General features: G+C 36.3%; 1 protein-coding gene across 4 annotated transcripts in view; it reads right to left on the bottom strand.

The window, feature by feature from the left end:
• Window positions 1-15,598, bottom strand: part of uso1 (USO1 vesicle transport factor) — a 28,524-nt gene that overhangs the window by 11,167 nt on the left and 1,759 nt on the right. The window contains exons 4-15 of one of the 4 annotated variants that reach the window (XM_052545619.1): window positions 15,434-15,510; window positions 15,181-15,192; window positions 12,557-12,657; window positions 12,343-12,445; window positions 10,041-10,096; window positions 9,820-9,940; window positions 9,542-9,720; window positions 8,825-8,965; window positions 2,564-2,652; window positions 2,325-2,479; window positions 1,895-2,100; window positions 340-360 (exon numbers count right to left, since the gene is read on the bottom strand). In XM_052545619.1, the coding sequence (XP_052401579.1) occupies window positions 340-360; window positions 1,895-2,100; window positions 2,325-2,479; window positions 2,564-2,652; window positions 8,825-8,965; window positions 9,542-9,720; window positions 9,820-9,940; window positions 10,041-10,096; window positions 12,343-12,445; window positions 12,557-12,657; window positions 15,181-15,192; window positions 15,434-15,510 (1,261 nt within the window). The remainder of the gene's footprint in view (window positions 1-339; window positions 361-1,894; window positions 2,101-2,324; window positions 2,480-2,563; window positions 2,653-8,824; window positions 8,966-9,541; window positions 9,721-9,819; window positions 9,941-10,040; window positions 10,097-12,342; window positions 12,446-12,556; window positions 12,658-15,180; window positions 15,193-15,433; window positions 15,511-15,598) is intronic. The other 3 variants (XM_052545621.1, XM_052545620.1, XM_052545622.1) reach the window with 3 other exon arrangements.

Here is a 15,598-nt window from a genome sequence, read left to right as displayed (position 1 = left end):
TGTATTATCACTTTTGTTCAACTAAATTTCAGTATTGTGATAATACCATATACCGTGATAAATGCCTTAGCAATTAATTGCAAAATGAAAATGTGGTACCGGCATATCTCTAGTCCGAATAATCTGTATCTTCCAGAACGTTCCCGAAAGACCAGAGCATGCTGTGAGCAGTTGAAAATCAAATGGTCAAAGCAAGGGCTGCCAGGGTCAGTAAAGGGACACAACAAACATGGCAGAAAAAGCAAACAGAAAAAACACAAAACACCTAATGAACCCCCAATGTAGAAAATGAGGCCAAGCCACACCATCACATTAAACTGTCCACGCTAAAATACTCACCCTCCGGTTGAGCTTATCACCCTGCAAAAACCACAGCACATTTCATTTTGAAATTTAGTGACAACCACAAGGTACCATTCCCAAACGAGTTCATAGAGTCTCCAAAATTTTGACACCTGCCCCACACACCTGTTGAAAAAACAGCTTAGACCAGTTTGAACTTGATGGTCCAGGCTTGTTAATGCTGGGTTGCTCTTTTCCTCAGACATGTCCTCTTTTTGGACATGAAAAAAATTTCTAAATTGCCCAAAATGTCCGGGATTCGGATTTTGCTTTCAGTCACCATGCATTGTGTGTGATTTTATATTAGAGCCCCGCCCTGTTTTCTTAATCCCACTCCTGCTGAATTTCTGACCATTACCTGCACCCGCAAACCTTCTAATATTGCATATCATTCTTGCGCATCAGGGAGCTGCTATCAGTATGCAGAGTATTTAAATCCCTTTGGATGCAGCTCGTGTTGAATGCAGAGTTGCCAAATCTGCATTTTTTGCATGGAATTTTTTGCTGATTTTAAACTATTGCTACGGGTTGATTTTCTCCCGTGGGTTACAGGTTTGAAATATTGCATAAATTACAACTGACAGAAATGCTTGTATTGAAACTTTTTGCATTCTACCTATGATAAAACTGTGGTAAGATGTTATGGTAGCTGGCCACTGGTTGGAAGCTTCATAGTTGTGTTTATGATCAATCTGCATAACAGTGACTGTAAAATATGTATTTTACGTATGGAAATTACATATTTTGAGTTTTGATATATTTTGGGGGCTACTTTAACCCTGTAATCGTTACTTAATGTCCTAATGATTTTTGGCATAAAAGAAAAATGTATGATTTTGACACATACAATATATTGTTGGCCATTGCTACAAATATACCAGTTCTGACTGGTTTTGCAGTCTAGGGACACATTTATTATTTAATTGATTTACAAAAGAAATGTTATCAACAAACAATAATAGTCAGTGATACAAACCACTTAACTTTTTTTTTTGTCAAATTTAGCTTTAAATCGATAATACAAGCTGTTATTTATGTAATTCTTTAAAATTAATGTGACGAGACAGGAAGATATTTTTTGCATGTTTGCAACATTATGCATACAAAAAAGAAAAATGGTGTATATTTATAAATATTATGGTTCGAATTAGTGCCTTTACCAAAAAGTTCTTTGTTCTTGTTTAGTTTTCTTTAACTTTATGTTTTTTCTTTATTCCTCTGAATCCATGTCAACGTTTTTTTAATTTTAATAAAACGAACATTGGGGTCTTTTCAAAAGACCCTTTAAGAAAATGCCCTCCCCCACCTTAGCAGAAAAAAGTGGATTTGACAGTTAGTCTGAGAACAAACGAAACATAGTCTGGTGTTTTCAACAGTGAGTGTCTGAAAAAAAAGTGGATAGTACGGTAGAATTACTGAGGTAAAAAATTCTAAATCCAAAAGTTTCAATACCCTTTACTAAAGTCCTCAAGCTCAGAGCCTTAAACCTAAAATGTCGACTAAACAGTCATGAAAACACACACTGCCACATTCTGAAGTTGAGAGAGGGTACCTGGGACAGGATATTGGTGCACTGCTGGAGAAGGGAAACGGGTGGCTTGCCGAGACTGGTGGCCAATTGTACCCGTAGCAGCTGTTCTTTCTGGGTGAGGTTATCCTGCAGCGCATGAGCCAGAGCCACAGCGGCACACCAGTTTGACAGAGAGTCTGCTGAGAACAGACCTCCACACAATAACTGTCCCGCTGAGATAGAGTTAGCTGAGGGACAGAGAGACATGACATAGGTCATAAAATGTAAACAAATGAAAAAGGGCAAAAAATTATTTTGAATGTAAAAGTTTGCCTAGAGAAATCAAAAATAAGAGCAGAAAAATGTCCTCCTACTGTTCCCATGTATAAAACAAACATAACCAGTCAATTGATGCATGGATAGTCGACAAAAGTGATCAACTTATGGCAGAACTAGTCAAGGCAACCCTTACCATCTATAGTGGAGGGCAGCAGTGTGGCTACAATCTCCCCCTGTCCTTTATGGTTCTTGTACAGGAAGCATTGGAAGCAGTAAAGTACAGCACAGCGGAGAACAAATGGCTGTCTCTCGTTCACCATCGACATTAGTAGAACCACAATCGCAGGTCTGGAGGAAACAGCCAATATGTTAATATTAACTTCCTTTTTTTTGTTACCATTTCAATAAACAGTGCTAAGTACAAAATCAGACCTTGGTGGATTGGATGGTGCGTTAACTGATGCAAAGTAGTCCTGATTCACTTCAGAGCCACGTATGACTTCTGACACAGTATTGATGGTCTGCACAAGGAATACAAACAGAAAATATTTGAAACATTTCAGTTGGTACATCACTGGTACAGTGACATTTGATACAGGTAAAAATAAGCAAAAAACATCCGCTTTGTGTACATGGTGCAATACTGCACTTTTTTAAATGAATGCTACACAGTTAGGGGTAATGTTTTGATAGTAGTGCTGGAAATTTAACGTTTTAATTAGATTAATTAATTATGGCAAAAATAACACATTAAAACTATTAATGCATTTGACACACTTGCCCTGCCCAAGACCTTTGTGGATACTCTGCCCTTTCATACAGTCGACTGAGGACTAATATGAGGCAGAGCAACAACTTACTCTAGGAAATGTCCCTAAAATTCAAGATATGGGGCAAAACGCCCATTTGAGATTGTCTCATATTTACATCACATAGTATTACACATAGTTAAGAAATATCACGAGAAGTATATGGAAGCATATGGGTAGCATTATTCAATTTGGGATGTAATATGCAAAATGACAATGCAATATGTAAAATGGCAATGCATTTCTGTATTTACATTTACATTTTCCAATACATTTGTGCAAAGTTTGGTGCAAAATGAAAATGAAAATTAAATTTCATAAGTTTAATTTGCCATTTCATACACCAGTTTTAACATGTAAAATGAATATTAATTTTAACGCTTTATAAGTTGCAAAATTAAAATGAAAATGTATTACGTAAATGATTAGATATGTCTAACACCTTCAAGCAAAAACTGTGGCAAAATGATCATTTAAATGCTATTTTTCTTAAATGCATTAACACTCACAGTCAAGACACTTACGAGTGCATTTTCATTCAATGACACGCAATGAATGTAGCAAAATTCAAAGTGCACATTGAAAATGCATTCCGAGCCGATCACATCTCCGCCCCCTCCAGCCCTGTCAATCACTGCGTGAACAAGGCGGGCTTACAGAAGGTCAAGAGACTCAAGTGAGAGAAAATGGACAAGACAGTTGGCCCGTGTACGTTTTGATCATTTCGGTTTATGGCTTCAATATTTCATTCGCACTTGTGGGCGGAGCTGAAACGCTGCTTTCATCTGATTGGTCGAATCGCTCCACTTTCAGCTTGGTCTTTTTATTGTTTCAGGCAGAATAAGAGTCAGTGCGAGTGAAGCAGTGTAATGTCTGAAACCACCACTCACTGTTAATTAGCATAATATTTGAATCAGAGGTAGCTGGGCACATAATTTGTGCTGCTGAGACCTGCAAGAGACCCCGTTAAATTATTGTATGAATATTGTCCCACTGATAAATACAGTGCAAATAGTTCTGTCTCCTTGGATTACAGTGAAGTGGAAATAAATATAGTTAAATTTATGAAATAAAATTAAATAGGATTTTTTGGGAAGGTAAGTCTGGCCAAGCAACACGAGTCGGACGAGTCTGAAGATCTGAGCTGAATTGGGTGAAACATTTAAGTTCTAGCCTGTATCAATTACTCTCATAATAAATAATAATAATAATAATGTTAACTGTATTTTTCGGTATAAGTTGCATCAGTCCAAAAATACGTCATGACGAGGAAAAAAACATATATAAGTCGCACTGGACTATAAGTCGCATTTATTCAGGACCAAGAGAAAACATTACCGTCTACAGCCGCGAGAGGGCGCTCTGGGGTAGGCTACAGGAGCACTTAGCAGCATGAGCACTGAGCAGCATAGAGCTAATTTTACTATTTTTATTTATAAATTTAAATATATTAATTTTTACAATTATTTATTAATGTCACACACACACATACCTAGTGCCTTATGACTAAAAAGATGAGAGTGGTAAATGTTACAGACATGGAACTGTTCAGTCTATTATTGATTTTTATTTCCACTTCACTTTTATCCAAAAAGAGAGAACTATTTGCACTGTATTTATCAGTGGGACAATATTCATACAATACTACAACCTTAAAATAATTTGCAGGTCTCGACAGCACGAATTATGTGCCCAGCTACATCTGATTCAAATATTATGCTAATTAACAGTGAGCGGTGGTTTCAGACATTACACTGCTTCACTCGCACTGACTCTTATTCTGCCTGAAACAATAAAAAGACCAAGCTGAAAGCGGAGCGATTCGACCAATCAGATGAAAGCAGCGTTTCAGCTACGCCCACAAGTGCGAATGAAATATTGAAGCCATAAACCGAAATGATCAAAACGTACACGGGCCAACTGTCTTGTCCATTTTCTCTCACTTGAGTCTCTTGACCTTCTGTAAGCCCGCCTTGTTCACGCAGTGATTGACAGGGCTGGAGGGGGCGGAGATGTGATCGGCTCGGAATGCATTTTCAATGTGCACTTTGAATTTTGCTACATTCATTGCGTGTCATTGAATGAAAATGCACTCGTAAGTGTCTTGACTGTGAGTGTTAATGCATTTAAGAAAAATAGCATTTAAATGATCATTTTGCCACAGTTTTTGCTTGAAGGTGTTAGACATATCTAATCATTTCCGTAATACATTTTCATTTTAATTTTGCAACTTATAAAGCGTTAAAATTAATATTCATTTTACATGTTAAAACTGGTGTATGAAATGGCAAATTAAACTTGTAATTTGTAAATGTAAATGTAAATACAGAAATGCATTGCCATTTTACATATTACATTGTCATTTTGCATATTACAGCCCAAATTGAATAATGCTACCCATATGCTTCCATAGAAGTAGGCCAAGTTCAATATAACAGTGCAAATATGATACTCGTCTTATACAACAGTTAATTAAGAAGTTAATATTGTGTAATTTTAGACAAAACGTTGTCTGTTGTGCTCAGTTTTGCCAACCAGAAGATAAAAACAAAACAGAACTGTTCATCTCCGAGCAACCCACAGCGGCATTTCATTTCTTAATCCACAAAAAGTTTTGAGAGAATTTGGTGAACCATTTGGTGCGTTGAACCATTGGCCATAGTCACATTGGCTTAGAAGTGGCGCTGCACAGACCAATGTTATATGACATCAAAGCACCACGAGAGTAGGGCTGCACGATTAATCGCATGTGATTGTCACAAAATTTCCATTACATGCTTTCAAATGGAGCGGCACTTACTACACAGAGCCTTAGTTCACTGACAAGCTACGCAATATTGTGTCATAATCGCAGATGAATCGCAGTCAAAGCAACTGAAAAACATTCATTAGGAAAACAGCGTGTCAATAATGCAAAATGACAGTTAAAGACAGCTTATCATTGAATTCAGTGATGCCATCTCTGTTCAGTCTGTGCATTTATTTGCAATCAAGTCAACGATATCGCTGTAGATGAAGTGACCCCAACTAAGCAAGCCACTTGTCAGCAAACTACGACTCTGTATATTAAGTGCCGCTCCATTTGAAAGCAGGTGATGGGTATTTAGTACTAATCACAGAACTGGCTTTACTGACGAGACACTTATGATGACCCTCCTATGATGTGCGATTAATTGTGCAGCTCTATGCGAGATTCAAAACCACATGGAGTCGTCTGCTCTCTAAGCTCTTGCAGTTCTTTGATGTCACACACCGATCTGTCTGATGGTGATTACCCGCTTCAAGTTAAACAAGCCTAATGATTCAATGAACCATTCATAAAGAACCATTTACTTCACTCCTAAATGAATCAGCCATTTGAACGAATTAAACGAATGAATAAATAACTCAATGACTTAATCATTAAGACATTTACCACCACCTACCGGCAGTTTTAGTTTATTATATAGAGTATAATTTCATTAAAGAAATAATTTCATATTTTCATAGTAATAATAATAAAATTTTATTATAGTTCACGCAAACAAAAATTACAATTCTGTCATCATTTACTCACATGGTCCAGAAAAGTACCGTATTTTCTGGACTATAAGTCGCACTTTTTTTTCATAGTTTGGCTGGTCCTGTGACTTATAGTCAGGTGCGACTTATTTATCAAAATTAATTTGACGAACCAAGAGAAAACATTACCGTCTACAGCCGCGAGAGGGTGCTCTATGCTGCTCATTGATCCTGTAGCCTCTCCCTGAAAACATAGAATGCCCTCTCGCGGCTGTAGACGGTAATGTTTTCTTTGTTCTTGGTTCTAAATAAATGGGACTTATAGTCCAGTGTGACTTATATATGTTTTTTTCCTCGTCATTACTTATTTTTGGACTGATGCGACTTATACTAAGGAGCGACTTATAGCCTATACCGTATTTTTCGGACTATATGTAATAAATTTTATCAAACAAAATATTTCTTGCTGAACGTACTTTTTGTAATCTCTGTTTGATGCTTTACACAACAATGACTTTAAATTATCTTTTGGGAGTAACTTCTCCAAATTTGATGTGCGATTAATTCAATTAATTAATGGCCACATCATGTAATTAATAAGATTAAAAATTGTAATCGCTCACCAGCCCTAATTGATAGTTTTGCTAACATCTCGCATCATTTTCAGTATCTCACATGTGAGCACTGCATTTTTAGAATTTGAAATTGGCGTTACATTCTTTTTTTTTTATTCCACTACTCATGCCTCTCAATTTTAAATGCAAAAATGTGTACTGTGTGAATGACCCATTACTTCGTAAAAGCTTAATAGGGATCCATTTCTTTGAACCGTGGTTTCATATCTGATGTATGTTTACTGGTTGCTATAGTATTGACACAAGTGAGGAAAGCATGATGTCAAGTGACATAATAAGAGTAGACAGTTTTGCTTCATGTCATCTCACAGCAGCTATGAACTCATGAGGTGCATGAGAGCATAGGCGATGCAGGACATATTACTAGAGTCCACACACCCACATTTAAACACTACTGCACACTGAACGACAAAAAAATTAACAGACTTTAACTAATGCATTACATTAAAGGGATAGTTTACTTCCAGAATAAAGATTTCCTGTAATTTACTCAGTCTAATGTGATCTAAGATGCTCATGTCTTTTGTTCTTTAGTCGAAAAGAAATTAAGGTTTTCAGGTTTTTTTCTCCATATAGTGGACTTGAATGGGAGCCAATGGACTGAGGGTCCAAACTACATGATCTTCATAATCCCAGCCGAGGAATATGGAACTCATCTAGTGAAACATTTGGCCATTTTCAAGCTTGACCTCATGCATTATGTAATAATGTTGGAAAGCTCAGGTGTGGACTAGGCAGAAATACTGACCCAGTAATTACAAAGTGAATGTGCAAAGAAAGGCAAACCCATTACAAAAAAATGGGTAAACAACGATGTCGGTTGGTTTTGAAGTTGGAGTAGAAAATAAGATGTAATTTTTCACCCGGCCCTACCTTTTAGAACCACAGTGCACAGACAAAAAAATGACCAGGCATGACCTTTCCATCGTGATTACATAGTGCGTGCACATCACAGAGCTAGTCCAAGATAAGAATTTTTAAAAAGTAAATACATTTTTATTTCTCTTAGAAAATGACCAATCGTTTCGCTAGATGAGATCCCTACTCCTCGGCTTGGAATGTGTAGAGCTGAAGCTGCATTGAAAATGCAACTTGGACCTTAAACCCGTTGGCTGCTCCTAAGTCCACCCTATGGAGAAAAATCCAGGAAACATAACTTCTTTTTGACTGAAGAAAGATAATCTCGGATGACATGGGGATGAATAAATGATCAGGAAATTTTTATTCTGGAAGTGAACTAATTCTTTAAGATTGAAACTGATTCATCAGAATGGATTTGGGCAGTTACATCGAAAGTACTGTTCAAAACTCTCTACATGTGGCAAAATATTGTGGTAGGTGACCAAATAATGCCCACTATTAAATTTCACTTGCAGGGATTGAGTTAGAGGCTTAAAAGTTTAGCACAGATATATTTTCGCTCACCTACACTACGCTCGGATTAAATGCTTGAGTTTCTCTCTCTGTATTTTCAGTGCACTTTTCCTATTATGGCTGTGCAATCGATTTCGACGTCATATCGCCTAGCTTGTCAGTGAACTACGGCTCTGTGAAGTGAATGCCTCTTAATCTGAAAGCATGTGATGGTGATTTACTACTAATCATTGAACCGGCTTTACTGACGAGATGTGCATGATAAGCGAATGCAATTAATTGAATAGCCCTAATTGCTATTGATATCAATAGAAGCTCAACAGTAATCAAAAGCACTGTTAACTTTGAAAATAAGGTTCTGACAGCAATCTGACCTCTGTGAGGATGTCTGCAGGAACACCTGTGGCCATGAGGATGGTGCATAACTGCTGGAGGAGATCACACTGGAACATGGCCTTCTGACAGCTGGCTGTGGCCCCCGGAGAGTTCACTGGAGAAACCATCACTCGTACCAGCTACAGAGACAAAACACAACTAGAGATTTTAACTCATCTTCACATACAACAATGCTCGCTGACTGTAGCTTCTATGCAAACTGGAATTTGTTTGTTTTTTTTGGATATGAAAGAATCATTAGCTGGTATAGGTAAATAACTAGAAGAAAAACAGAGTGCAGTAAACGGTTGAGCTATTTTGTGTTTAAAAAAAATATTCATAATATGATGACAAATAGGCTAACAGGTTAAAATATAAATTAACATAACAGCCTGCTTTTATAGCAAGCAAAGCAAACAACGGATCAATCGTACATTCAAATTACCAATAGCCATGCCTACACTTATACTAAAAATAAGGTGGGTGATATTACAGGATCATCAATATAATAAAAATAAAAAAATTAATAAATAATCAAAATATTATTATAATTACTATTACTATTATTATTACTATGATAACTAGAACTTTTCACATAATCTTTTTACACAAAAACTAAATTCACAGTAAATTTTAATTCCACAATAAATCTTATTGTGACTAAAAAGCATTGTAATACTAAGCACAACATATCAAATGGATTCTTCATATCAGACCTGTAGCATTAGATGGAGGTTGGTGACCTTCTGTGCCGACCAGCCAGAGTTGTCATCCCCCACTTCAAACCACGGCTTCATCTTTTGAATATAGGAGCCTTCTTTAAAAAAATTCTGGTTGGAGCTATTGTTCTTCAGGAGGTTGAGCAACAATAAGAGACAGTCCTCCACCACAATACCTGTGAGGTGAAGATGTAGATTAATGAATAATCTGTGGCAATTCAGGATGGAAATTCATTTTCTGTTTTAAAAATGAAAAGTATCTGTTAACTGGATACCTCCGTCACTTGAACCCTCCTCTGTAATAATTTCAAGAAGTCTCTCAAATGCATTTTCAAAAGCCACAATTTTCTGTATTGCAGTGTTGCCTTTCGTTAGCTGCTGCAGCAGCAGGAGACCCTTAATGGGGAAAGAAGTAAAATGGTTAAAAAAACAAAAACAAAAAAAACACACACTTCCTCTTTGAACATTCATGTTAATGTAGAGTAATAACACTTACATCATTACGGATAACCTCTCTGGAGTCAGCAAGTAGATCCATTAATCTGGACACTCCTATCGAGTGGTGAAACACAACATTATAAGAAACCAGATATCTAGAAAACAATCCATACAACTTTAAAAAATGAGAAAGTTGAATTCTGTGCAAAAGTCATCATAGATATTGACCTGTGAGTGGAAAATGAAAAAAAAAGAAAACGGGTGTGAGGAACAGAAATAACAGTTCATGTAACACTGAAAATATTTATCCTCCAAATTTGGTTGTGAATATCCCAAATCGACCCAGTGGATCTATTCATTGTTTTTAAATGTAGTTGAAAAATGTTCACCAAGGCTGCAATCATGTGATCAAAAACAGTAAATCAGTGGCATTATGGAATGTTATTAAAATAAAATATTTTTTTCCATTTTTATATATTTTAAAATGTAATTTTTTCCTGTGGTGATTTTCCTGTGAATTTTTAACAGCCATTATTCCAGTCTTCGGTGTCACATGATCCTTCAGAAACCATTTTAATATGTTGATTTGGTGCTCAAGAAACATTATTTTTATTTTTTCAGTCTTCTTCGAAAAGAAGACAGAGTTTTAAAAGGACAGTTTTCATTATTTTGTAACAATGTATAAGTCTTTACTGTCAATTTTGTACATCCTTGCGTAATAAAAGTGTTTATTTTGCTGCATATTAGCAAAGTCCCTATTTCAAGGAAAGTCTGCAACACCTATATGGAACACCTCCGGTCAGCTTAAACAAGACCAAGACCTATCTAAATGAATGGGGGAATCCTGAATTCTCAAAACAGTTCACTGAACTTGTAACTAAATTACATATTTCAAATCAGCAACAAAATCTGAAATGAACTGCCCCATGAATATTGTTTCTTATGCGCAAATAGCTTTTAAACAGCTTATTTTTTTCAGGCTAGACCAGCCAATACGCATGCATAGTCCCAACAAGCTTTTGACTGTGCATGTGCATCGGCTGGTTCAGCCTCAGGTTTCTATTGGAAACGGAGCTTTGGCATTTGCAGTGACCCAATGACTTTACCAATCCACGAATGGCTCTTTCATTTAGTAGGCGGGACTATTCCGCCACATTGTGCACTTTCTCCCATTCATAAGTACAAGAGTACTTACGTCTTTGCATTTCTCTAGTCACTGATTAGTCTTTAACCACTAAACCTATAGTCACCTCAAGCCACATATAAACAGCTTTTGTGCCTGCTTACATTTTTGGGAGTGGCATTTATTCAAGGATTAACTGAACAAAAGGGTGCTGGAGTTGTCGCATTGTTCGCTTTAAATATGTATTGGTTGTAACATTGCAAGCAAGCAGTGCAATACCTAACAAATCCAAAATCATTTCAAATGACCACCAATGCTTTGGTTTTAAAACTTTAGGTTATTCTTTTTTTTTTTTAAATGTTAGTTCACCCAAGAATAAAAGTCCAATGTATTCAGAAATAAAGCCAGTGAGAGTGAATAAATGAAGACAACATTATTATTTTGGGGTGAATTATCTCTTAAAGTACTTATTTTCATGATGCCAATGTGAACATCTGAAACTTGTATGAACAGCACCTGTGCCATTGGCTTCTGAATCCTGACTTGCCCCTGCATTCATGCACCCTATTATGTGGTGCCCTGCTTTTTGTTTTGTGTCTGTGTTGTGTTTTCTATTTACAAGTCCAGTTTGATTTTTTGATGAGAATATGTGGGCTATCATATCATTCTTAATTGTAAGTCTCTTTATGTTCATCAAGGCTGTATTTAAAAAATTATAGTAAAAACAAAACAACGGTGAAATATTATTACAGTTTAAAATAACTGTTTTCTATTGTACATGACTCACATGATTTATTTACTACTATTTATTACTATTATCCATGTTGGGCTTCACAATGTATTTGTGAAAGCAATGTTTTTTTGTTTTAGTTTTTTTGACAAGGATTCTATGATGAATAGATTTTATTTAAAGTAGATTGTTTTTTAAATATTGTGTTTACTGAAAAAAAATAAAAATAGAAAATACTGACAAACATTAAGACAGTACTGTATTTTACATACACTGTATTTGAAATGTGATAAAATATTCACCGCACATTAGTCATTTTTTTTTTTAAAGAAATTTTCAAATAATAAAAGAAATTGTGATCTATCGCAAGAAATTTGCATGGAATGCTAAGCGCTTTCAGACAAAACCAGGCCACTAGGACCAGCAAATAGCTCTAAACAATCAGACACATTAAGTTTGCAATGATGCTTTCATAATTACAAGAGAAAGGGAAATTTTTGAACTAACCCATTGGGCTGACCAGGATGATGCCTTGGACCGGAGCACACTGGCTTTTCAAAAGTGCAGTTAGGAGCTTAACACCTGGCCAGCGGACATGGAAGTCAAACTCCTTTCGCAGGCAAAACAGTCAAACAACATCAGGAACAGATGTTAGAGAAACATGGAAAGCAACAAGACAACAAAAGTATAATTAGTAGATGAAATATCAGTTCTAGCTTACCTCCAACAGTGTGAGGAGAAGTGTGATATTATCTGGTTCCTGAATGAACTTCTCAGTGAACTGAGCTCCCAAATCATCCTCCTGCTTTTGCTGGTTCTCCTCTGAAAGAGAATATGAGATGCAGAAAAACTTATTCTTTGACATTTTTACTTTTCTTTGATAAATTTAGGACTTAAAAAATGTAGAGAGGAAAAAAAAAAAAAGAGGAAGCAGACATGAAAAATATATGAAAACTAATACAAGGGAATAGGAGTAGCAGTGTGCTGAAATAAAATATGATTAAAAAAAAAAAATGTTATCATCAACCTTCAGAAGGAAGAGCAGTGGAACATGTCTGCTGACAAGAAGTATATTAATACGAAGAGAGACAGAAAAAAAAAACACATGAACCCACAGGTTAGTAAAGTGAATAAATAAATAAATAAACAAACAAAACCACACACCAGTTAAAGCTTAACCTCTTCCACACAGAGAAAAATGTACAGTTGTGGCCAAAAGTTTTGGAAGTGACATAATTTTGTGTTTTGCAAAGTTTGCTGCTTAAGCTGTCGTGGGGTTCATTCACATTGTTTCTATTATTATTATTATTGTATATCAGACACATTTTATAAAATTGCATAAGCTTCAAGGCCAAAAAAAAAATAAATGCATTTTTTACAAAAAAAACAATTTCACTGTTTTTTGATCCTGACACAAAATGACCAGTTAACATTAATTGACTAATCATAGCAGCACATGTTGAAGTGTGAATGAATACTAGTCAGGTTAATCACTACAATACTAATTAGGTTGCTATAAAAGGATGGAAGAAGCGCTCTTGAAGTGTTCTTGTTAGCAATGGTTACCTCCAAAGAAAAATGCGCAACCATCACTGCTCTACATCAAAATGGCCTCACATGCAAGCGAATTGCTACAAAAAAAAAAAAAAATTAAAGTGAAAGAACCATTTACCAGATCATCAAGAACTTCAAGGAGAGAGGTTTAACTGCAGTGAAGAAGTCTTCAGGATGTCCCAGAGTGTCAAGTGCCAGGACAATCTCCTCCTGAGGAGTTAGCTACAGAATCGTGTCTCCAGCAGTGCAGAGCTTGCTCAGGAATGGAAGCAGATTGATGTGAGAGCATCTGCACACACAGCGAGACCAAGAATTTTGGACAACGGCCTGGTGTCAAGAAGGGCAGCAAAGACACCACTTTCTCTCCAAGAAAACAGACTGAAATTGTACAGGAAGTACAAGGATTGGACAGCAGAAGACTGGTGCAAAGTTATTTTCTCTGATGAATCTCCCTTCCGACTGTTTGGGACATCTGGAAAATCGATTGCTCAGAGAAGAAAAGGTGAACACTACCATGAGTCCTGTGACGTGCCAACAGTGGAGCATCCTGAGACCATCCATGTGTGGGGTTGCTTTTCAACCAAGGGAGTGGGCTCTCTCTTATTCTTCCCCAAAACACTGCCACGATTAAAGAACGGTATCAAAATGTCCTGCATGAGCGATTTCTTCCAACAATCCATGAGCAATTTGGTGAGGATACGTGCATTTTCCAGCCTGATGGAGCGCCATGTCACAAAGCAAGAGTTAAAAGGAAGTTGCTCGAAGATAATTACATAAAAATTTTGGATCTGTGGCCAGGAAACTCCCAGGATCGCAATCCCAGAGAGAACCCCTGGCCAGTCCTCAAAAGGCCTGAACAAGCAGAAGCCCCAAAATTGTGATCCACTCAGAGAAGTAATAAGACAAGAATGGATCGCCATCTGTAAGGATTTGGCCCAGAAGCTGATTTCCAGCATGCCAGAGCGAAGTGCAGAGGTTATGAAGAACAAGGGTCAATACTGTAAATATTGACTCTACATTTTTGCCAATAAAAGTCTTTATAACATATGATATGATTATCATTGTTTTTCAGTATACCATAGAAACATGTGAAAAAAAATCTACAAATACTGAAGCAGCAAACTTTGAAAAACATAAAAACAGATGTCATTGCCAAAACTTTTGGCCATGACTGTATAACACTAAATGCTATTGATTATTATGCTTACAAAGCAAGGACAAGGACATAGCTAGAGAAGCGCAGTTTCCTTTGCCGTTTCAATAGAAATGTGATTTTGGGGCCTTTATTAAAAGTGAACAACCTAAAAAACTGCTAAATATATGGTTCCCTATATTTACAGTAGATGCAACCAGATTAAATCCAAGTATTATTCAATTATTAATAATTATTGTTAAATTACAATTGTTTATTAGTGGACAATGTTATTTATTTTATTCTTACAATTTAATTATCATTAACTTAGAAGTCCACTTACAACTAAACCATGTAATCGGTGCAGTAGCTCAACCTTCGATTGAGCTGAACATAAGGAACAAATGTCTGCTACCAAATCTTAAGAAGCTAAATGAATATCTTGATCAAAAGAAATTGTAGGTTTTGGATCATTTTCTAAACTCCCAACCATTAACTGACACATCTTTTCATTTAGGCATCTAAACAACATTTTAGCACATTTTGGAAAACTGTGGAATTCCCTGAATATCAAATGCATAGTGGAGGTATTCTACAGGGATTTAAAAGCATGGATGGGCTAGTGGTTAGACAGCATCATGCACAAAAAAGTGCTTTACCTTCAGAATCGTCTGGCCGATTAAACATGGAAAGAAAAAGGAGGACGATCAGATATACAATATTTCCCTGCTCAACAAAAATAAACTGCAAGAGCGAGACTAGTAATAGACTGAAACAGGGTTTATGGAGTGTAAGAACAATTTAAAGGAAAACAATTCATTTGGAATCAAAGAATAAGACTTGAATTAGCCCCAGATGCTTTATGGACATACCAATTAAAATCCCAACATGATAATATTGAATATAACATACCTGGTTCCTCCTCTTCATCACTACAAACAATGTTGTACAAAGTGTCCAAAGCGTAACCTAGGATTTCAGTGTCTGCCCTGTTTCAAATAATCACCAAAGACAAGAAATACTATGAGGCAAATGGCTTTACAATGAATGTGTGTACAATATTTTTGACCCAAGTTT

This window comes from Carassius gibelio, chromosome B1 (genome assembly GCF_023724105.1).
Source record: "Carassius gibelio isolate Cgi1373 ecotype wild population from Czech Republic chromosome B1, carGib1.2-hapl.c, whole genome shotgun sequence".
NCBI lineage: Eukaryota > Metazoa > Chordata > Actinopteri > Cypriniformes > Cyprinidae > Carassius > Carassius gibelio.
Note: the sequence above shows the minus strand (reverse complement) of the source record. Positions and strands in the feature narration are given on the sequence as shown.